Source organism: Agelaius phoeniceus, chromosome 6 (genome assembly GCF_051311805.1).
Source record: "Agelaius phoeniceus isolate bAgePho1 chromosome 6, bAgePho1.hap1, whole genome shotgun sequence".
Classification (NCBI taxonomy): Eukaryota; Metazoa; Chordata; class Aves; order Passeriformes; family Icteridae; genus Agelaius; species Agelaius phoeniceus.
This window is the reverse complement of record NC_135270.1, coordinates 54,113,581-54,137,904: the sequence shown is the minus strand read 5'-3', so window position 1 is coordinate 54,137,904 and position 24,324 is coordinate 54,113,581. Positions and strand designations below refer to the sequence as shown.

At 43.2% G+C, this 24,324-nt stretch overlaps 1 protein-coding gene and 1 long non-coding RNA gene across 16 annotated transcripts in view; one reads left to right on the top strand and one right to left on the bottom strand.

Moving 5' to 3' along the window:
• The window catches only part of MARK3 (microtubule affinity regulating kinase 3), a 62,301-nt gene extending 48,254 nt beyond the window's left edge, over positions 1-14,047 (bottom strand). For 2 of the 15 annotated variants that reach the window (XM_077180739.1, XM_077180740.1), the window contains exons 1-3: positions 13,317-14,046; positions 5,216-5,254; positions 729-920 (exon numbers count right to left, since the gene is read on the bottom strand). In XM_077180739.1, coding sequence (XP_077036854.1) covers positions 729-920; positions 5,216-5,254; positions 13,317-13,367 — 282 coding nt within the window. In that variant the 5' untranslated portion in view covers positions 13,368-14,046. Of the gene's footprint in view, positions 1-728; positions 921-5,215; positions 5,255-13,316 lie in introns of all 15 variants that reach the window. The other 13 variants (XM_077180732.1, XM_077180736.1, XM_077180733.1 and 10 more) reach the window with 9 other exon arrangements.
• A 2,573-nt stretch (positions 14,048-16,620) lies between these two features.
• LOC143694421 (uncharacterized) lies at positions 16,621-24,324 on the top strand. The gene is made up of 3 exons (XR_013182900.1): positions 16,621-19,620; positions 20,093-20,184; positions 23,938-24,324. It is a non-coding gene; the product is annotated as an uncharacterized LOC143694421 (long non-coding RNA).

The window sequence follows — 24,324 nt, the reverse complement described above, 5'->3', positions numbered from 1 at the left end:
CAGCACCAAGAAACACCTTCTTGTAACAAGCAGACAGGACTATAGCTCACCAAATCAGAACCACCATTAAGTGATTAATTACACTGCAATACCATGCAGAAACTAAATATGGAGCTGAGTTTGACTCAAAGAAGAGATGCAAAAGAAAGTTTGTCTATACTGCACACATTGAGCAAACTGTCACTGACACAAGACTATCCCTGAACAAACTGAAGCGTCCTCCCAAGGCCACCCAGCACTGCAGACACCCTGGGATGATCCACCCTAGGATTCCTGGGAGATACATGGCTCTGGCAAGAAAATACTGCATTTGGGCTACTTGGAACATAATTAAGACAACATTTAGTTCTCATGCCCAACTTTGCCTCCAATACAGCCCTACAGTATAGAGACACTAAGAGGCAGTCCTTCCAACAAGCTTATTTAATTGCTGTATATTGATCTGGTTTTTGAAAATGGAGGATTTATCCAAGAATATTAGTAGCAAATTTGAACATAATTCAGCTGGACAGACACTCACCAAATATACAAGTTTAAGAAACCATTTCCAAGAGAAATTGTTTTGTAATCGTTTCTTAAAAAATAGTTTTCAATTTCTGTTTTTTTCTATATCAGTGGCAATATCTCTAGTAAAATGTGCTCTGTGTTCACCAACTTAGATGATGCTATTCCAAGAGAACCTTCACACCTACAGCAACTCACTGCTGTTTACACCCATACCACGTTACCTCTCTGCCAGTTAGGATGTGCCTTGCCAGCTTCACTTTTGCAAAATTCCCCTTTCCAATGGTTTTAAGGAGTCTGTAATTTCCAATATGTGGCTGCTCATCAGCACAGGAGGCTATGGAGTTCCTGCAGCGAGCTCCAGAGCGCCCAGTTCGAGAGGAAACTTCCTGCCGTCCATCTCCATGGGACGTGTGCTGCAACAAAAACACACACGTGGTAAGGCTGAGGAACACAGACAAAACACATCAATGAGGAGAAGCAGACAGCATTCAAAAACATCAGCAATGCCTTTGAAGAAATCTTCAAAGCATCCAACTGAAACTTCACACTCACATTGAACTTTGTTCTGATGGGGGCAATAAAGTGGTGCCCAGTTCATGACACAATATTCACCTCATCACCTGGTCAAGACAGTGGAATATCACCTGCACTGCAACAGCTGAGCCTTTCTAAGTAACTTACATGGACTGCCAGATCAGGCACAAAATATAGAGGTGTTTAATGTTATTTCCCATTTGCATAACTAGTGTAGGAAAGCCTTTGGAAAGGAAACAGATTTTCCAAGATCACAAATTGTTAACCCTTATTGGACAACTTATACTAATAAAAAAAGGGTTCTTTCTTTCCTGTGGTACTAACTTGTGTTCCTACAGATCCATATGACTGCAAACACCCAGGATGATCTGGAGAACAAGGAAAGAAATCTTACCTAATCTACTGAAACCTTGAATATTGATAAGCTCAAAGCCAGTTACAGAGATCTGAGACACTGTCTGCAATCTTTCAAGTTCCTTTCACTCTCATTTCCCTGAATAGCTACTGATTGCAAAAAGGAATGGTTATATATTATCTATAACAGTCTTTACTCATTAGATTACATGGTTAAGATTTAAGTATTTTTTCACTTCCTGATAGCCTGTTTATGAAAGAGCAGGTGCCCTCTTACATTCTTAACTCATGGTTGAGGTCCATACACCAACCACACTCATTAAAGTATTAGTTAGAAATATTTAGGGGCCTCCAAAGGTGGAACAAATATCTGACTCCACCAAAGATGACACATTAAATTCACAGTCATCACAGAAACCCCAGATCTTGCTCTTCTACTACTCCTCCTCTTGCTGAAACCCATTTGGGACAACCAAGAAACTGGCATAGAGCAACATTCAGTCTGCAAATCACTGTAGTGTGAGGATGAGATCATACCTCAAGAGCTAACAACCATAGTACAGGCACAAATGAACAAATTCGTGCTTGCTTGACACTTGGCAAGTTTCACTTGCCTGATGTAACCTTGTGACCATACACTCTCCCATCTTGGGCTCCTTGATTTGTTAATTTGAGTGCAACAGTTGTGATCAAATTATTGTTAAAAACACTTTCATTTAAGAAATGCTACTGATAGGAGTCTATGGCAACTCCTGGGAAATTGTTTCAATAGTTCTATTTTAAAAAACACACAATGTTTTAGTATCAATCTGGCTTTAGCTTCTCCTTACTGCCTGGCTACTGCATTGCCACAAGATTTGCACTTCCCATAGAGGTACTTCATTTCTCTGGTCACAAAACCCTTCCACCACTTCAGGAAGTGATATGCATCTTGAGCTCCCTAAACAGGCTGCTGTACAAATGATTAAAGACAAGAAAACATTTCCTGTACTTCTGCTGAGAACCCTCCTCTATTCTTCCAACATCTTTTTGTGGGGCTCATGGTAGACATGGACCTGCCATACCAAGAGTAGGTGCAGCAGGGCTAAACACAGAGGCTGCATCTTCTTTTCCACACCCCACTGATTTCACAGGGGCAGAACTAACCCTCTTTGCAGAAGACCATATGTACCTGACCACCCAACACCAACCCTGATTTACTGCTTCTCATTCCTCAGTTCTTACAGGCACAATCACATTTGGCTGAAGTGAAATGCAAAGTTTCTTTTCATGCAGAATATCAAGTGCTCCTAATGAGAGGCCCTCCTGCCCTATTTCATAGTCTAACAATTTTATCACAGTTCAGGAGCAAGAGTACACGTTTTTTCCAAACCACTAATAACTGGCCCACATCCATAACAATATCCAGTAAAAATTCAAGGCTTGATAATAATTCAGTGTTCTCAATAATATCTTGAGACCTGCAACAACTGGGTGTTTATCAATCAGTGAGTCTCAAGGAGAAGAAGGGTGAGCAGGCAACAACTGAAGGACCGACTAAAGCCAGTGAAATCCTATATTAACAATTTCAGTATTTTGCATGTCCTTAATGTCAGGCTGGTGCTGATTGTTCAGGCCACCTTAGCCACCCCTGTGTGCACTAGCACAGCAATGCCAATCCTCTGTATTTCCCTGAACTTTGACTTCTAACAAACCTTGCAACACACAATGCAGAGAACTTCTCTGTCAGCTCCTTTCATACCTCTCAGTGTCAAATTATTCAGACCAGCTAGAAAAAAGCAGCAACTGCTGATTCTAGGTGTTAACATCTTCCTGCATTGCTACCCCTGGTGATCAGGGACCAGGATGTTCTGTACCGGGCCATAAGGATATTTCTTGGATATATCAGAGGAAGGTTCATTTCAGTTCAAGTACAGCATCCCAGGAATACAGCTGTACTACTTACACTTCACTAAGTTGATAACCTTCCTCAAAAGAAGAAGTGTATCAGCACTGTTTAAACTACAGCCCTTCCACACCTGGGCACTCGGCACAAGCTGCCTTCAGCAGGAGCCAGACTGCCTCCCAGCAGGGCTTGTTAGCTTAGGCTCTCCAGCAGACAGATTCAACAACTTGAATTCAACAGCTTTTGAACCACATAGCTGACTCTGAAAACACAGCAGTTGTGCTGGAACTAAAACACTGTTAGTCCTGAGCTAGCCTAAGAAGCAGCTGAGATGTGGGCACCAGGCACGACGTAGTCACAAGCCAGAGAACAGGTTAGCCAAAATTGATCTGACTCATACCCTACTTCACATAAGCACTATCAGGAAGGTTCTGTTATACTAACAAACTCTATTCCACATAGCAAACCACCCAGTAATTGTGTCTTGAGAGCTTCACTGTCCTCTTGTTGAAAAATGACTTCTTGTGTCCTATAATTTTTTCATGCTTCCTAGCTTTGCATTTAAAGGGCAGCATGAAAAGCTGTGAACTGATTTGGACTAGGGTTGATAAACTGAACAAAATCTCCTTGTATGGAGGTCTGCATTTCCACTCCAACCCAGATTATTTCTTTTCAAGAATATGACCTTTTTCAGCTGTGGGTTTTAAGTATCAAGCTGCGTGTTCCTAAGCAGTTCAGTTCTCTCCAACTGATTTGCTCAGACATGTTTCCCTCTGTAGAAATCCAGCCATTTGCAACCATATCTAATTTGGACTATATTCCACTTCACATAAATAAATCCATCAGCAAGTCCTTCCTCTGTCAGTTACATTATTATACTGAACAGACAACAAGCTTTCTAAAAACCACAGAAAACAGATTGTCCATTTCAACATGGATTTTCTTTTGCATATGGAAATGAAGAGCATAAACTCAAAACTGAGCGAAAGTGTTTCTCCCAGCCTAGTCATTTTCAAGAAGCCATGATAGGCAGATGGAAAGCTAAATGGTGTAGGCAAAAAGCAAAATATAGGTGGTCCAACAAAAGCTCAAATCATGCATTGGCTTGTACAGCATCTGCCTCAAGTACTTCCCAGGGCAGTTTCCTCAGCAAACAGCTTAACAGTGCCAATCTCAGCCCAGAGAAATGGCAATAGCATCTTCTGCTCTCCAAATTGAGATGAATGCCATTTGTCTTTTCCCTCAAATCTCCAGATTTTGCCTTCCTCACTACACTGACCCCCCAAAACTCTGTTCAGTTTCAGGCTTCTTTTCCAGGTCCACATTTATATGGTTTCAAGAAGATATGGGCTTTGTCCTAAAAACATAAAATTTAAAATCAGCATATGCTCATTTCTAATAAGTTTCCATATATTGTGGTAGGTGAGTTGTATTTCCTGGAGGTGTTTTCTGTGTAAGAATAACACTTGCTAATGAACTCACCAGGGCTAAGTGTTTCCCAAAATATCTGTCTTCATGTAAAGCACGACCATTACACTGTAGAGGGAAACTAAGGCAAGGAGATGAGGTACTTTGTGCAATTTCGGGTTTGACAGTCACCACCTCTTTAAAAAAAAAATTTCCTGAAATCCACTCATGACAATAAAGCACTTTTTTTCCATATCTTGGCATGCACCAGATTGCATTTAAAAATCTTTTAAATACTTTAAACGTTTGTTCTTTTTTTTGCACCATCCATTTCCAAGCTAACAGGACAACCTTTGTCATTAAAAAAAACCCCAAAACAAAACATTCTCCTCCTCCCCTCAGCCCCACCCTATTATTACTCAACGCAGAAGGAAATGAAGTAAAACATCTCCATTTGTGAGAAACCTTACTGCAAGGGAGGGACTGAACCCAAGACCAACTCCATTTGGAACACAACACAAAACCCACCTTTTCGCAAAAGCCTTCCCCCAATGATGAGCCGACATCCTTTCATAGCCAGATAATGATTAGCATGAAGAGAAAGAAAAAAGAAAAGGAAAAAAAGTAAAAAGCAAATGAAGTATGAGGGTGTCAACAACTGAAATCTTTTTGGTAGATGTTAGTTTTAGCCAGCATCTGTATGGTTTCAGATATCTTAACATTCAGAGGATTAGAAACACACAGGGCAGGGGATGACTAGTATCAAAGTTCTTGAACTGCTTAAGAAGGTGACAAACGTTGAGGAAAAAACCTGAAAGAAACAGAATCTGATATCCATTCAAAGAGCTGAAAAACAGTAAGAAATCAGAATGTCCAAGACCTGCAAAAATCCATGTTTAATTACAGTAAATAGGAAACTCTTTCTGAAATGTAGGGAACAAATGGCATCAAGTTTTTAAAAGTATTTATTTAATTAAATAGTGACAACTAGCTTATCATCAGCAAAACTGAACTAATACAATTTAATCTTACTGAAGTTTCCAGGAATATTTATTACCTTAGCTGTTACCTAACCTGTGTATGAAATACTACAAAGTGATATTACAGAATTTCTTGGAAATCTGTCAGACCAGTAACAATCATGACAGCCTCATTTCATTCAGCTTTTTTAATTGTAATAAGAAAAAACCCATACTTAAAGCCTATACCTTATAATGTTAATAATGTAAGGATTCCAGGACATGAATTTTTGAGACACTAAATTGCTTCATTACCTTAACCTGGGTACACAATATATAAATAAATGGTAATTTCTGGCAGTGCACTTGCCACTACCATTCTATTTACAGAAAAACTTAACAGGAAACTCAAAAATATTTTAAATCAAACATGCAAAGACAAAATTTCACTGCAGCCCTTCCCAACAATGTTTTGTATTTTATTTCCCATTCTCATTAACATCTTTAAGAACAGACAGACTGCTGAGTACTGCTCAGTGTAAGAGCAAAAAGGCAGCCCTAAGGATATGCACAGAGGTAGCATCTTACTGAGCAGACATCCCTGAAACAGCACAGCAGGGCATCCTGCAACTGCTGACACAGGAGTTCTACTGGAAAGTCAAACACAGACTTACGTTTCTGGCAGCCACCAAAGGGTGTCACAGCAAACACTCATCCACAATTGTTTATATACCACTTACTGCTCTGGGATTCCCTAAATCATCATGTATTATAAGATATTTTATTATTTTCCTAAATTATAAGCAGGAACACATCAGGTGAAGATGTCCTGTACTTGTCCTGATTTTACTTCCCTCCTACCAGTGACCAAGGCACAAATCAGGATATGGAGTGAGGTGGGTTTTGTCAGACCCAGCATGCATATGTTGATGTTTGCATAACCAATTATTTGGTTCCAACACATATAATTAAAAGGCAGTTTTTAGACTAGCTTGCTCCATAATCAATCTTAAGGGTAAACAGTCATGGCTTCCATCTCACAAAATTTTAAAGGGTCTCCTAAGAAGAAAAATGCTATCCACCTAAAATGGCACTGAAGTTATCAACCCACGAGGGCAGATTTATTCACTGATGTAGGCTACAGCCCAACCATTATGGATGTTGTGATTGAGAGGAACAACTGAAAGGGTCAGAATTCATCAAGGGAGACAAGCAGACCTTCTAGAAATATAATATAGATGTTAAGGGAGAGAAAACACTAATTGGGATGCTTCCATTGTCAAAAGGGGAAGATTTCACTGTGCAGTTCTCAGCCTGTCACAGTGCTCATTCATGTAATTGGTATGACATTCATGAAAAAGAGTGGCTCTTTTAATTAGGTCAGATCTGTCAAACCACCGGATTAAAGGGGAACCTGGAGAGTAAACAGCCTTTAGCACATGGAAGCTATACCTCTGACACACATTCCTAATTCCTCCACACCTCAGTGGGGAAGGCAAAATAAAAGAAAAAAGCCAGGAGTAACACTCAGGATACAGCTCAAAGTGAGCACAGCAATGGAACAGCCTACACTGAGCAGCCTGATGGAAGGGGACAGTAGGGACACAGGATGCCTGGCAAAGTGAAACACTGGGAGAAGAGGGAACACTGCTACCCAAAGCAACACTTGCACACCCCTAATTCTGGCTACTGACCAGCAGTGGGAAGTGCTAGTGACAAGTGCAGCAGTGCTCTGAAGACCAGAGTGGGGAAGTGCTGACAGCAAAGCACTAACAGTCCTCAGCAAAGGCAGGATGCTTCACACACAGGGTCTGGCTCAAGAGTCCTCCCATGCAAAACCACTACAGCCTCTGAGATGTGTTTGGCAGTATTTGGTTCATGCTCTATACAGCATATGAAAGAGAGTGAATCTGTAATTCCATGATTAGCACTGAACAACACAACAGTGAAGAAATCCTGCTTATATAATCAAAAAGATAAGTCTGGTGCCGGTTAGAAAAGCTCTTTAAAAGCTCTTTTGTTGCTTCACATTATCAAGATCTGACATTCATCATATCTTTCCAGCCAAAGTTCCTTTACTGCTGATTAAAATGGATATTTATTGACATCAGCCTGGGGAATAATAGCTAAAGAGCCAACCATATTCTATTCTTCATCAACAATACTGCCAACTAAGTTGTTTCCAGAATCATCACTGTCAGTAATTACATGCTAAACAAAAAAGAAAAAACCCAACCACCTCACAGTTGGTTTTCAAAAACCACATTGAGCTTGCAGATAGAAAGCTTTGCTTAGGGTTTAACCCTGCAGGAACAAATTTTATTTGAAAGTCAATTTCTGTTTATATGTATATATACACATATTGAGCTCAGCAACTTGCTGCTTTATGGGGAGAGAATTCCTCCTAACCCAAGGAGGGTTAGGGTTTCTTCCTTATCACAGGTGTACTCAGTATCTTTCAGGTTTATGTTTTAATAGCAGCATGCACCTATTTATCATATGTTCTAAAGAATTTTAGTGGCAGATGATCTCCACGCAAAGCAGAGCCAACCTTGATATGCCATGAGCCTAAAAAAAAAGTGACCTCCATTTTTGATCTGGCTGACACCCATGAGGCAGCATTACTTGACTGAGGAGAAGAGGAAGTTGCAGACACATGCTACTTATATATCATATGAAATGGAGATTGGGAGAGACAAATGCCTCCACTCTTTGAATTCCTTTGACTTGAGTCACCTGAGACATGTTGTCAACAGGAACTGTCCGCTCACATCAACATGAATATATCTTTTAGCTAGAACTAAAATGGAGAATTGAGCAGGTAAGGATACCAGGTGAGTGGGTAACAAAAGTTAGGAAGAAAACTGTGAAGTTCAGTGTACTAAATACTGTATTTACTCATTTATTTTCTTTCAGCAATTCCTGTAGCTGTGTTGTATTTTTCAGACTGCTACTTCTAAGCCCACAATATAAGCCACATTTGCTGGTGGTAACAAATGAAGTCTAACTATGTAACATTTTCTGGAGTAAGGTCCTGCAACTTAGTTTTTCTGAGGTATTGAAATAATGTAAGAAAGGAAGAAAAAAAAATATATTATTTCCAGGAATAAAACATCCCAAATTACACTGTTGTAAATATGTATCTGTTTGTACTTGTGGCACAACTCAAGTTACCCTAGCCCTAGGGTGCTGTGCTATGACTGGCTTAATTCAAGCCAAAACAAAACCACTAGGAAGCATTTCTAACCTTCCCCACCTGCACTGGACATTCTGTTTACAGCCACAGAATGGAGATAACTCCACTTTTCTTCGGATCAGAGCTGACCAGACTCATCTCAGAGCCCTGTGATAATCAGTGCTGGCACAAACCGCGGGTGGGAAGGGGCACCCGAGGCTGATGCCCCCAGCAGCCTCCCATCAGTGTGAGCTGACTGAAACCAAGTGATTAAACACCACAGCACAGGCTGCTCAGCACAGCTGAGAAATAAATGTCTCACTGCAAAAATGTGAAAATACTAGCAGTTGATGACTCGCAATGTCATGCAGCTCACCAGGTATTTTCTGAGGACACAGTACCAGGCCTATCGAGCATCAGCATTTTTTTCTGCTCTGGGGAATTTTGGCACTATAAAATACATGCCAGGTGAATTCCTAAAATATTTTTTCTTTCTAGTTATTTTGCCATCTTTGCCCAATTTAATTCAAATCAGAACACTTATTACAACTGGTGAAAAATATGGAATAGTGTAGATGGTCCTGTAGAAGAAAATCTGTCAGAAGTGTTGGCCACAGGAACGCTTCCCTCCTCAATCCTTTCTTTAAAAAAAACCCACAGGATTTCATGCTGAGGAAGAAAGCATTCAAATTACAGATCTATCTGTAATAGGAGAAGACTGATAAATAATATATAGAACAATGCAAGCTTGCATATTGTCTGCAAATGCTCTAATGCATTTCATAGTTAATTGGTAATAAACCAAGACACACTGCACTAACTTTCCCAGTAGCTCAAAATACATTTTGTACCTAACTCTGCCTTTGCTAAATCTTTTTAAATAAAAGAAAAAAACAAAAACCAAAAAGGGGTGGTACTTCTGCTGCACAGAATCCTTTTGTGCAAGCACAGTTGCCATCATGCTGGCATTTTTCAATAGCAAATTTTTCACATTAGGCACAGTCATGGAGATAAGAGTATATTTTAGTCTTGCTTTTCCTCAAATTATTTAAATTTTTAATTCAGATTGGCCTGCAGAACCAACACATTCAAAAGAGTTACCCTTTCTCCCCCCAGAAAACACAGCTGTGCAACGAACACAGAGGTTTTAATTAAACTCTTTAATGCAAGATTATTCTTTTCTATTTCATGCTGTTAAAAAAAGTAATCTTCCAACCTCCATACCACCTGTATTTCCTTGTTTCTATCTATAGTTTGCTATCATCTTCCCACTCTTTGAATATTTTTTTTAATGAATAGTTGTCCTACTCCTCACAATCTTGTTTCTTCTGCTCCTATTTCTTTGTCACTGGCTGTCCTCCATCCTGCCATATGCACATTCCTCTGTGACTCCTCTCATCTTTTGTTTTCCACCTTCTATCTTCCTTTTCCACTTTGTTTCCACACTCTATTCTCCTCCATCTTCTCTTCCTTCCTTCTCATCACTAGTAAAACAGGTTTACTCATTCTTCTGTCATCTAAAGTCCTTCTTCTGTGTCTATCCTGTCTCCCAGATTTGCATGAAGGAGGTCTCTGCTTGTCTCTGTTGCTTTCTTTCTCACATGCAGGACATATTTTTGAAAAAGACAGAGAAGATCTGATCCTGTCCTGCACTTCTGTCCCCTAAGCAGCCCCTGCTGCACAAGACATGGCCAGAGAGGAGCTGCCGTGTCTCTGCTCATGGCAGGCCAACAGCCAGCTTCCAACTGTCCAAGTGTGAAGTTCCTATGATCACAGATCATCTGGGATGCCTTTCCTCTCAAAACCAGGTGACTCGCAGCCAAATTCTTTAATCTCAAAGGCACTAAAGGCTTGGTAGCTCTGAGGAGCTTTTGGGGAAAGTCACTGTGACAGTATTTCCACTTCAGCATGTCTTGATAAGAAGCCTTAGGAAAAAAAAATAAAAATCAAGTACTGGCAATTACACTTTTTTATTCAACAGGACCTGCCAACCACTGAACGTGGTTAAGTGCAAGCACAGACAATGATAATTTACACTCACTGTCATTCTGGAGGCTAACTTCATTTTCAAAACTGCAAGTATAGGCATGGATAAGCTATGATCAGCACACTTCAACCAGATTCAACACCAGCCAAGCCTTTGTCAGCAGTGGTAACCTTCCAAGCAGAGAGGAGGCATTAACAGGGTCCACAACCATGGCCCAAAGGCTAGCTGAATACCTTGGCACCTCCTAAGCCTCTTCAAAGAGCCCTCTGAATATTAACTAATTAGACTTCTCTTATGTGAAAGAGAATGAATCAAGGCTCAATTTACCTGCCAACATAACACACCCAGGTTTGGGGTATAGAACAGTTAGCTGAAGTATCAAAATTATTGCATTTGGTATTAAAAAAGAGACCTGGCGTTCACAGCTCTAGGGGGAATTCAGACAGACTAAATGTCAGATTTAAATTTAGTTTTTAAGCAAGGCATAACAAAATAGTTTGTAAATTTCTAGATAGCTGATGGCCAAAACATCAGAGAGCTTCCTGAAGAATATGGTATTGTACTGGGGAGGGCTTGGCTGGCTGGATCTGGCGAGTACTTGGATTAATCACTCCCTGTCAATATCACTACCTACAGGTATTTCTGTGGACACCAGCACAGAATACAGCACTTTAAAAATATGCCTTTTTCTAAACCTAAGGCAATTTATCTGCAAGCAAGACAATCCGTGTATGTCAAATTATGAAGATAACTAAACAGAAGTGTTAGACCAATATTTTGAAGTGAGAATAAGGTGCCTTAAGTGGAAGACATGTAAAAACCTAACTTCAAGTGCTAGAACACACAGCTTGTGAATAATTATGTTTCCTCAAGCACATATTAAGTCTTTCCACTGTTAAGTTATCCACAGTAGAGTTTGAATTAACTGGGGAATCTGATCTGAACACTTTCTGAAATGATTTACTATGTGGCTTCCATACATTCACATGGAGCTTGAAAAGTCCAGTCAGGTTTGATATAGACTAAAATCACCCAAATCAACCATGCACAGTATTTTGTAGAGTGTTTCAACTTCAACTCTCCCCATGGCATAGGAAGGGCTGCATAATATTTTAATTATTTTCTTCCACAAGACAGGAAGCTCATTGAGATTTTACAACCAAATATGCTTAGTTGGCTTTTTGCTCAGTACAGCCCTTAGCCTGCAGGTTGCATGTAGTGCTAAAGCAAATAAAGATCACAGAAGTTAGAAATGCCTATTATGTCAATAAAATCTAAATCCCTAGTAATGCAGTAATTGTTCCATGCAGCATGTTTTCTAACGCTTTGTCTGGTCTTGTTTTAAACAATGGGGCTACCATCACTTTTCTCAGACTATTTATGGTCTGGAACAATCCAACAGTTTTTCCTGATCTTTAACCAAAGTTTCCACCTTTTATGCCAGTCCAAAACATAAGAAGCCCTCCCAAAAAAAAAAAAGAAAAACAAAAACCAAACCCCTCAAAAAAAAGCCTCATCCGTCAAGCTTAGCATCTATCTTGTAAAGAATATCAGATAGCCTTGACAAAAAGCTGAATACAAAGTTCACCTATCAACTCATTTTAGACTACAGTGAGTGACAACTCCCTTCTGTTTATCATTTGGGGACATGTCAGAGCCTCTGCAGAAAAATGGTTAGACAGGATACACCAGGATCAAGTAAGTTTTAACTCAGGAGAAACACAGTTTCTATCTGCAGAAAGGGAGTCTCCTACCGAGCTTCGTTTGTTGCTATATGCTCCTGTGGTAGGGCTAGCTTATTTTTTTGTTCTTTCTTCCTTTAGCATACGACCTTTGTGACTGACTTAATATTGTAAATAAAGTGTCAATTCCTAAACCTTGGCTTTGTCAAGGTAAAAAAAAAAAAAAAAAGGAGGGGGTATTCGGTGTGAAGGGAACAAGCTCCCTTGCGCAAAGGGTAATTCCAATAAAGAAACCCTTTTAATGTCATCTGAACAGGTGACTAGCCTAACAGCGTCATTACCATCGAGAACCCTGCAAATTAAGCAGGGAAGAGGCCTATTATCTAGGTCACCTAGCCCACCCCTAGCCAAGCTGAATTATTCCCATCTGTTTACCAGAGGTTTATTCGGGTGCATTGGCAGTAAGTTCGCATATCAGGAGAAGGCAGCAGCCCCCCAGCGCTCCCCTCCCCACCGCGGATCCCCGTTACCGACATAACCAACGCGATCCTCGCCACCCTGCGACACTCAAATAGAACCGGGGGAATTAAAGAGGGGACACCGGCTTTGGGAGGGATGCCCGCAAACGCCACGGTGCCGGCGAACCGTGCTGTGGAGGGGTTAAAAAAATAATCAATTCAGAATAAATCGGCAATTTGGGCAGCGTACGGGCGGAGGGCGGCTGCTGACAGCGCCCCGCGGGGCGATGCCCGCGCGGCGGGGCCGGGCGGCGCGGGCCGGGCGCGGTGCGGTGGCGCGGCGGGTCCCCCGCGGCCGCGGTACTCACGTTCTCGGTGTCGCGCTCGTTCACCGTGGGCAATGGAGTCCGAGTGGACATTTTCCCTCACTCGGGCGGCCGCGGCGGCGGCGCGCACAGACACACACACGGGCCCCGGGCTGCGCGTCTGCTCCGAGATGGTGGTCGCAGGGAGCCACCATGAAGGACGAGGTGCCTGGCGGGGGGCGGCGTCGCGTCGGTGCCCCCCCACTAGATCCTCCTCGGGGAGCGGAGCGGCCTCGCCCCCTCCGAGTCCTTCGGGCTCATCCTACAGCCGGGGTCCGCAGGGGTCAGCAGCGGGCAGGGGGCCGCCTCATCCAGCGGGGAGGGGATGGAGCCGAGGGAAGGGATGGAGCCGGGGAAAGGGAGGCGGCGAGGGAGCGGCTCCGGGGGGGAGGGGGTGAGCGCAGGGCGGGCGGGAGGAGGCGGCGGCAGCAGGACGCCCCGCAGCCCGGCTTCTCTCCGCTGCCGCCGGGGCACGGCTAGCGCAGGCCCGCCGCCCGGGGGGCTGCCCTCTCCTTCCCCCGCCGCGGCCCCGCTTCACCGCGCCGCCGCTCGCATCGCGACCCGCCCCAGGCTCCGAGAAGGCCGGCGCCCCGCGGGCTGCGGACGCTCGGTGGGTGCCCGCCCGCTGCTCCCTCCCTCCCTGCCTGCCCCCCGCCCGCCCCGCCGCCGCTCCCGGACGAGGCAAGATGGCCGCGCTGCTCCTCCGCGCCAGCCCAGCGCCGACATGAACCGGAAGGTCCCGCCCCCCGCCCGGCGTGTGCGGGGGCCTCGGGGCCGGGACCGGCCCTGCCCTCCGTGCCGGCCCCGCTGTTCTCTGGGGATCGGCCCCTGCCCTCCTGGGACCGGCCCTGCCCTCCGTGCCGGCCCCGCTGTTCTCTGGGGATCGGCCCCTGCCCTCCTGGGACCGGCCCTGCCCTCCGTGCCGGCCCCGCTGTCCTCCGGGGATCGGAGCAGCCCCGGCGCGGCACGGCTTGGGGCGGGTTCGCTTTTGTGAGACCCCACCTGGAGCACTGCATGCAGTTCTGGTGTCCCCAATATAAGGAGGACGTGGAACTGTTGGGGCGAGTCCAGAGGGGACCTTGAAGATGTTAAGAGGACTGGAACATTCCCCCTACAAAGATGGAGAAAGCTGGGGCTGTTCAGCCTGGAGAAGAGAAGGTGGTGTGGGCACCTCAGCAACCTTCCAGTGTCTGAGAGGGTCTGCAGGGAAGCTAGAGAGGGACGCTCCATGAGGAGCTATAGTGATAGGACAAACAGTAATGGGTACAGATTGAAAGAGGGGAAAATTAGATTAGGTTTTAGCAAGAAATTTTTTACCATGAGGGTGGTGAGGCACCAAAACAGGTGAAACTGTGGATGTCCCACCCCTACAAGTGTTGAAGCCCAGCCTGGATAGGGCTTTGGGGAACCTGGTCTGGTGGGAGATGTCCCTGCCCATGGCAGGGGGTTGGCACTGGGTTCTTCCAACCCCTTAAAAGCCTCTGATTCTGTAAAGAGGCCCTCAGGGAGATGTGCCCCCCTTGGCGTGGGAGGAGATGTGGGGTGGGGAGCTCAGGTTTTGGGGAGCACCGTGGGGCAGAGGGGAAGGTGCACAGAGTGGCTGGAGAAATGGCAGATCTCCCTACAGAGCCAGCCCTTGGCTGGGGAAGGGGACAGACCCCACTGCCCACTCACAGCCAGGGAAAGGGACACAGGCAGGCATAGTCCAGGAATGGTCATCCATGTTCAGGGTTCTGTCCTTGGGCCATTTGCCAAAGCATGTCCTTCCTTTCCTTGGGCTTTCCCAGCCCAAGGATGGTGTGTGTTACAGAAGGGAGCTCATACCTGGCGGGGGTCTGAGGCTGCTGTTGGCAGATCTCACCTGGTGCCATCAGACACCCATATAGTGTTACAGCACTGTGTTTTCATCCAACTTGATGCTTGGCTCATTTGTTGAAGGAGGGTGGAAGCCTGAGCTATCAAAACATTCTTTGTGTATCCAGTAGTTACTCTGCATAGTCCTTTTTAAGTCTATGAAGAAGATCTTGGTATAGTCATGAGTAGATCTAATTATGAATGAAAAACAAGAAAGAGAAATAACTTTTGTATGTTCAGCATGTAGGTGGTTTAAAACCAAACTTATTTCTGTTTGGTTTTTTTTTTTTTGGTTTTTTGTTTTTTTGGTTTTTTTTTAACAGAAAAAATATGAACCTCTGTAGAAAAAAAATGTTGGGTCTGGTGGGATTTGTAGAGACTTGGCATATCTGTGGATCTGGCAGCCTAGCAGTAACATTTTGTCTTTCTAAAGTGGAAGGACTAAACTAGACTTCTAAACGTTATGGCTCTCATAAATATTTGAAAGCTCAGCCCTGAAATCCATCCTATGATGTAGGTGATATTTCCCTTGCTTTTAGAGACATGAACAAGGAAAGATGGCCTTTGAATGCCACCCAATAATGTATGTCTGTTACTTCATCTTCAGGAGTACAAAATGCTCCACAATGTCTGACCTGCAGATTTTCCTTACAACCTCTCATTAAGCTGATGTCTTGCTCTTTGTCAATGGCAGGAATTTTGGATTTCAGGACTCTCCCCTTGTGAAAATGTATTTCTGTGTGTATATGCACGTCTATGCGTGTCTTTGCTCAGACAACACATTCTCATAGCAGAGCCACTGTCCCTGGGAAGCAGGTAGGACCCCTTGCACAGAGCAGGGAGCGGGATTTGTCTATATCTGACTTGTCAAGGTCAGTCACAAATCTAAAGCAAAGCCAGGAAAAGTATCCAGATCTCCTGACTCTGCTTTTGCCACAGGGCTGCTGCTTCATCTTTTTCTTTTTGGTTGCCAGTAGAATATGTTCTTTATGATGTGTTTGTAAAAAATTTTAATTGAGTTATGACGGAGTCAGAAAAAGGGCAGCAATTGGGCAGAGGTTTCTTTGGGCTGTCACCCAGCCTGGAGCTCTTGGCCTGCACTCATGGGCACTGCAGCCAGCATGGGAAGGCTGAGCTGCCCACGTTGGAGCTGTTGGCACAGTATGGGAAGTACAGGTAATGCTGTTTGCACCTAGGAGTGTGCCTGTCCTGATCTGTGCAAGTTCTGTGCACGGGCATGAAGAGGCATTAAAAACAGCATTGTGTTTTACATACTTGCATTTCTGCTCTGTGGAAGCAGTAGTCACTCAGATAAAATCTGAGCTGTACAATGGTGGATAGTCAGATGGAATTCCTGGGCCTGTTGATACAGTAGGAGTTCCACTATTGCCGTTGATAAAGTCTACATTTAATACTTGCAGGCCAAATTTAAAGGGGCTGGGGAAAGGGCACAGGGAGCAGGGGAGCTGTGGGGGATGACTGTATCTTTCAGAGTCATGTTTTTCATTGGCAAAGGGATTTTGAAGTAAGAACTTCTGAAGAAGTGCTTAAGACCACAAAAATAACAGTAGCTGATTTTGCTATTTTATTGCCATTAAATGACAACATTGATTAGAGCTGGTTTTACTGTGTAGCAAAACTTGCACAGGGAATGACAAACTGCATAGCAGGTGCTTTCTTCTGCATTTCATTGTTGCTATATTCTGCTTCTCCCATTTAAACAGATAAGTTAATTTCAAAATGTATTCATGTTCTTCCTAGAAATTGGGCCATAGAAAAAAGCTGATTGTATGGGTTTTGTCTTTGTTTTCCATAAATATTCTGTGTATTATCAGGTACTGCTTAAGCCACATTCACAAATCAGAAGGTGATTTCTTTTCCTATATAAAGGTTTTGAAAACTCAGAAAGCAGTCTGATAATCCTATCGTGCTTTCTGGTTCTTGTGCTATCGCTAGTAATGGTGGCAGTGATTTTGTAAGGGGGTCTTCAATGATAGTGTTTGTATCTTACCAGAATAGGCTGCAATTTGTGTTTTGAGCTGTACTGGCTATAGTGCTAGCAGTTATAAAAACTTTTGGCAGTAGAGCTGGAGAATATGACTCAAAAACATACAGGAAGCAGATGATGCCAGTTAAGGTAACTTTTTTATGTCACTCATTTGGCTGCCACCTCACAGAACAATAAGATACAGAATGACATCACTGTGGTGAATAATTTAGATTTTTTTTCTTCTGGACATTAAAAGCCACACTAAGAACCTTTTAACACTGCACTGCACAGAGTAGACTCCAACAGCATTTGCAGTCTGAGCAAAAAATGTTGGACTTGATTACAATTGCTGGGCAAAACATAAAGATTAGGTTTAATGTATTCATATGCACAGGTTTTGAGTCTTAATTCTGGAAGAAGGATTACAAATGCAGAACTGACTGAGGAATTTGTATTCCACTCACTGCTCTTTAAAGGCTGGGAACTGAAAGACATCAGTTGGTAGAGACAAGTAGAGAATCAGCTAATGTAATTGTTATAGGTGCTCTGTTGTGTTCTGCAGCTATGACAATGCTTACCAGCTGGAAACCTGCCCAGGTATTAAATCATTTTAGGTTATACAAAATTCCAGTTTAGATTGATAGTTGTTAACCCTGATGAAACTTTTTTGTTTTTTCCTTAAGCCTTTGAAAAACACATTTTAAAATATGCTACATCCACTGAGATATAGATAATATATTCATTCTTATTCCAATGCCTTTTTCCTATTTCTTATAGAAATTCTAAGGTAATGAAGTGAATTCTTTCACATGCAGGACTGTTTTATCATTAGTGCTGTCTTTAGAACCGAAGTCATTCCTTGTGTTTGAAATCAGTATTTGCATTTGGTTTTAAAATCTTAACTTCCAGGCAATACATAATCTTAACAGTGTTTTATGGTAGGAAAAAGCATGTGATTTTAAAAATGTCAATGGCAAAGCTATTGATAGAAAAGGACTGATTACTGTCTGCAACCTGAATCAATAGTCCATGCTCTGTTATAATGAGGCCCAAGTGCAACCTCCTGCAAGGCTGGAGCAAAATGTGGTGTGGACAGCAGGGAATACATTGGAAAGGGAAAAGATCTTCCTTCTCAGCTTCGTGTCAAGCAGAGACTGAGATCTGAGAGGTGGGAGAAGATTTTGTGTGTGTTGACTTCTCCCTTTGGTCCATACAAGTGCCTGGGGACAGCAGAGTGGCCATGGCACTGTGACTGCTCTGCATTGCCCAGGTGAGGAGAGCTCCAGGGGCTGGGCTGCAGCCGTGGGCAAACAGGAGCAAACAGTGCTGGCTCATGAACTGCATGCCTCATTTATTTCCCTTCCTGCAGGGCCAGGCATGCTGTGCTTTGCCTGCAGAGCCATGCAGTGTGGTGCATGGCACATGAACCTTCGTGGTGGGATTGCTACCAAGTGCCTGAACTGCACTGATTCTGGTGCCATTTGATGCAAATGCCTGTATGGATCGTAGCTCCAGGACAGAATCACAGTGCTGCAGAGAGCTGGTGAGAGCACTGCTCCCATGGCTTGGCACAAGGTCACTGTGAGAGAAGCAGAGGATTGAAAATACCTCCTTGGCTTTCCATGACCCTGGCACCATGGGGGTTATGAAGGCAACACAAAGGACAAGTAGCCAGTTGGTGGTGATGCTACTCTGAATTTGACTCTGTGTGTTTGAAGCTAAAATAGATGTTTTATAGCAAGCCTCTTCCATTCTTAGCACATGACCCCACCGAAGCAACATCCTAGATGCTTTGCCATCAAATTCAGGCGTGTTACTCCTATGCCATTTCCTGTGTGGTTGATACTGAATCAATGACTCTATTCACAATGATGGGAAAATAATAGATGACTCCTGAACATGTCATGTTTTCAAGTGCTGGTTAAGAATTGGTGTGCCCAAGCAATAGTGGGAAGTAAGTATTTTGTAGCAGTAAGATAAATTCCAGGGCTTTGGGGTACAGGTTATCCTAAAAATTGGTATAGCCCATACTTGTTAAATCCACCTTGTTCATACTAGAGTGTGTGTTGAGGTCCAGACATAGGCTGAGCTTCAGTATTTTCTGAAGGCACTTTAGGTGAAGACCCAGGTTGTTGCTCATATAGTCTCCAAAGTTTAGCAGAACCAAGCCCTGAAGTCTCTCTGTGTATTTCCCTGATGTAACTTGTGTTTGATTTGGATTGTATATTTTATTTAAATATTACCAGAGGCAAGGAATCAGTGAGCATTTAGGAAGACTGTCCATGTGATTGTTCCTCCTTGTTTTAGAAACCTTTGCTTCTCTTCTGGATATGCCTGCTAATGACATCTTCCAGCTATGGGAACTTTCCTGTTTTTGTGTCATGGATGATCAGACTTTTACTCCAAATCGGGACCCAGCTCAGCCCACATCCATCAAGAGACTAAAGAGATTGAAGTCTTAGGGTCTGTTATCAAAAGGCATCCTATTCAAATTTGTAAGCAGCAGCATGCATGTTTCCTCTGATTCATTTCTGCCTTATCCATTGGTTTGTGCTGTGGATACCTGATGTGAACATGGTTTTTCATCTGTAATAACGTGAAACCCAAATACAGACATGATGTAGGTTATTTAGCTGATGCCAAAAAACCCATTTAGCCCTCTCAGATACTGTAACTCTGAACTCTGGAAACTCACATTCAGCTGTGTCTCATGTGCCCTTTTGGTATCTCCTAGACTGAAACTACCCTTTATTATTATTATTCCTACAGGTGTCATTTTTTACCTTTGGTCATACTCAACTGTCTATTGTTCATCTGAATGCAATTTTGTAAACTGGTCTGCTTGTACTGGTGACATATCCTTTATTTTTTACCTTTTTTCTCTGTCTTGGTGTCATCCACAAACCTTATTAGCAATCCTTTTGTTTCTTTACAGTTCTTGATAAAATATCACCTGGTGAAGGTGAAGAACCAATTGTGCAGGGTTATGGGACCATATTGCATTTTTCTGATGTTAAAAAATTGTCGGTAAGTAATTGCTATCTTGAAAATCCACACAATGCACAGACCATCCAGGGTGGGAAAGGAAAAATAAACAGCTCTGAGAAAACACGGCTGATTAGTGAGGTCTTCCAGCAAAGCAAAGGGAAGGGGTGCAAGGACTGAGGACTGAATAAAGGGTTGGGGTGGGACACTGAAGGTCCCAGGGTGGCACCCAGGGAGCAGTGCCTGCTGCTCACAATGCCCCAAGCGCCCTTCCAGGAACTCCATGGTGGTGTCTCAGGGATGATTACTGAGACAGCCAATTTGTATGTGCCATACTGGCTTTGGATTGTTCCGGTTTCTTAATCACCATGTCTTGCTGCAACAAGTTGAAGGCCTCAAAGAAATCCAAGTGTTTTACATCAGCTTTGTTACATTTATCACTCACCCTTACAATCTCCTTGGTGAAAGATAACAAGTCAGTTTGAAAGGGTCTCTTTCCATAAACTCCTGTTGATTGGCATTAATGATATTTTCCTCCTTTGATTCTTTGTTAATCTAGATCCATATGAGTCATTCCATTATACTGCTGGGACTCGTGTCAGGAGACAGGCCTATAATTACTTAGATCCTTCTCTCTACCTTTTCCAAAACCTTTTCCAACATTTGCTTTCCTTTGGAGCTTTCCCACTGCCCAAAAAGTTACTGGATATCACAGACATCTGTATTGCTGTGCTTATGTGTTGATAATTACCCAGACAAAGTCAGCAACATTATATGTGCTACTGAAACAAGGTGGGTGTTGAACAATATAGTATAATAACTTTATAATCATAAATAACCTTTGCAAAAGGAAAGAAGAAATATTTTATTTGCATGTTTATCCTGAGTCTCTGTATCACAACCTAGTGTTATGGCTACAAAGGGTAGAAGGTCAATAGCTTCAAACTGAATTGGAAAAATATCACGTTAATGCTGTTGCCCCAATCCTGATTATAATTCACATCACACAAGAACATAAAAACACTTTTGGAGGGAGAGGGGATGTTTTATCATCTAAGCATGGGACAGTTTTCAAGATGCATAGAAGAGCAAGATGAACTAGAAGGAATACTTTATTATTATCAAAATGAAAAGCAAGAATTAAGACTGTCATCATTTCAAACACACACAAAAAATAAACTCAAGTCCTTTATTCATATGCATCTGTATTTATGAGCAGGCATCTCAAGTTGCTGTGGAGGGCCAGGTTCCCCCTGGCTGCCCCTGCAGCCAGCCTGGCTGGTGCTTCCCAGTAGGAAAGATGTACTCCCTGCTCAGGCTTTGGAGGAACAGGATGTCTTTGTCCCAAAATAGTCAGGGCACCAGCTCTGCTTCTTCCTGGCCAAGAGTGCCTGTCACAGCTTAGCCTTTTTTCACTGATGACAATAAACATTCTGGGATTAGGTCTGTGGTCTGTGTGAATCACAGAGCTTTGTAGGACTTGCTTCAAGTGCCTGGCACTATATAGCCATAATAAATGAATAGTCCCTGTTGGCAGTGAAGTCCATGCCTACTGCAGGTATTCTGAGCAGAGAAAATCAAGCCTGTGGTGTACAGCTGAAGAGTTTTCTCCATGTGTCATGGAGTTTCCTGTTGAATAACTTGCTTTGATTTTCTTTTCATGTTACACACCATCACATGATTTATAGGCAAGCATCTACCAACAACTACATAGCATTAATCACCTTTCACTGCTTTTATTCTCTTTTGCCCTTCTCTCTCTTAGCCCAGTACTTCTATGACTTGTTGGACCAAAATCTCCTTTCACCATTCATAAAAATACATCAGAGCAGCCACAGCTGCGAGCTGCTCTGAGCAGGGCAGGAGGGGAGCCCTGGGAACCCTCTTGCCTGGGGAGTGCTGCTTTTTGGGGGCTCTGCACCCCTCCCTTGCCCTCAGTGAATGCCCCCTTTGCCACCTACCTTCTCCTTGGCCCCTTAGCTAGTCTGTCAGCAGAGCGATAATTCTCGCTGGCTGGATTTACCCTTGCAAATATAGGATCCCGTTGAGCTAGTAAATACTTCCTGCCATTGCCTAGGGTTGCCAACAGTAACATTCCCTTCCCCATTTATAGGAGATGCTGAATATGGCATTGGTACTATTAACACCTTTAACATTTCTCCCATTAACATTTTCTGCCTGTAAAAGGATTTTCATATTTTCTGTTGGTTCTGGTTTTACTTTCTTTGGTGGCTACTGAAGCCTGGACCACCTGAGCTTTGAGGAATCAGACCTTTAAATTTGTTTTAAAACTTTTACAATAATCATAGATTTTTCAGTCTAACTTTGAAAAGCAAGACAATATTGGAGAGAAATGTGGGTGTATGACTGAATGCTTTAGGAACCTTTTATATTTACTCTTTTTTTTCAGCAGCAATATGGAATCAAATACCCATGAAAAAGAGACACCAATAATTATTAATATAAGACTTTTCTGTAGAAAAAAAAGGGGAATAAAAGAGGGAAGATTGAAAAAAGGGAAGATAATGGAATGGAGAGGAATTTGCAGGTTTTTAAAGGTTCAGTAAATGCTTGCTCCTGTTTTTCAAATAGCTTTTCCTGAAAGCATTTCTGTGTGTCTACATTAGCAGATGAGATGGTTTTAACCCCAGTAAGCAGGGACGTGGGAGCAGTGCTGGTTCCTGCTGCCTTGTCCCAGGAGGGGAAGTGAAGGATGGCATTGGAGGAGCTGGGTGGGCTGTGGGAGGTTTCCCAGTGAGAGAGGAGGAAGGGAACACACATGTGGACATGAATGAAGAACTGACAGACTGGGAAGGCACATGGATCTGAGGGATGGGGAGAGAGCTAGCAGCTGGAAAAACATGCAGACACTAACCCTGGGAGTAAATCTCTTCTCACAAAGAGGAGTGAACTCAGAGCTACATTAGGTCCCATGCTGGGTGTGATCCTGGATGGTTTGAGTTCTTGTTTCCTCATCCTACTGAGCTTCAGTGAGTATTGCAGTTGGTTATTATGGGGCTGACCCTCTAGGCCACCCTTTAAGAGGGAGAAAACCATTTTGCCTTCTTATGTGATGGAGATGACCTGTGAGGGCACTTGTCTCCAGGGGACACTGCTGAAGATCAGACACGTCACCTTTAGTTACCTGAGACCGAGCCTGGGCTCACCTGGGGCCAAAGTCTGACTGCAGTGAGTTGAGCAAGGATGTTTGAGGACATTGAAGGGCTCCTTTGGTGGGGTTGTCCATTAGAGAAAAAACTGCTGTTTCCACTGGGTTGCATTTGCCATTCAGTGCCACGTCCTGCAGGCCTCCCCATGGCACCATGCCATAGATTTCAGGACCTCTGGGGAGACCCAGCACAGACTGGGAGAGGACTCAGGAAATGCACTCTGTCCTCAAGAGACAGCAGTGTGGGGCAGGCACAGCCAATGCTCCTTGGCAGTGCTGACACATGCTGTGTAAGCATCCATACACACACACACACACACACACACACACACACACATATATTTATATTCCTCTGTGTCTGCATGCATATAGCAGGAAATCTTTTGCTCCCCTTGTAAAAGACCCTCCTGGTATCTCTAAGCATGACACACACTCCCCTTGGGAGTCCATGGAGGCTGTAATGTCTTACAGGGTAGGATTTATCTCCTTCTCTAACACCTAGGGAAAAGCCTAATACTATTTTCTAAAGTGCTGCCTTGTTTTTGGGTTCATCTATATTGCTTTTAATATTTTATGTATGTGAATATGATGTACTGCAATGAAAATACCTTTCTATCTTTTTCTAGTAAGTGCGTCTTTCAGAACTAGAAATGATGTCAAATGATGGAGAGGAGCTCTGGGTCTGGAAGGCACAAGGAAATGCATAAAAGATGAAGGCCTATTTACGTTTCTCACACGCACAAAAAACCCTCCAACCAAAAAAACAACCCACCTACATTAAAGGAACACTATTCAAGCTACAAAGAAAACCAGCCAGCATGTGGTCTCTCAGTACTTGAACATTAGGATCCAGGCTTTAATTACAGGAGTTCATGCTGCCTTCCCAGAGGGCCCTGCACACTCTCCCTGCACTGGGAGCAGAGCTGTGTGTGGGAGAGGAATTCCCTTTGCTGGGTTAGCTGGGTTACAGCAGGTACCTCTACCAGGAGCAGTATAAATGCAATATTAGCACA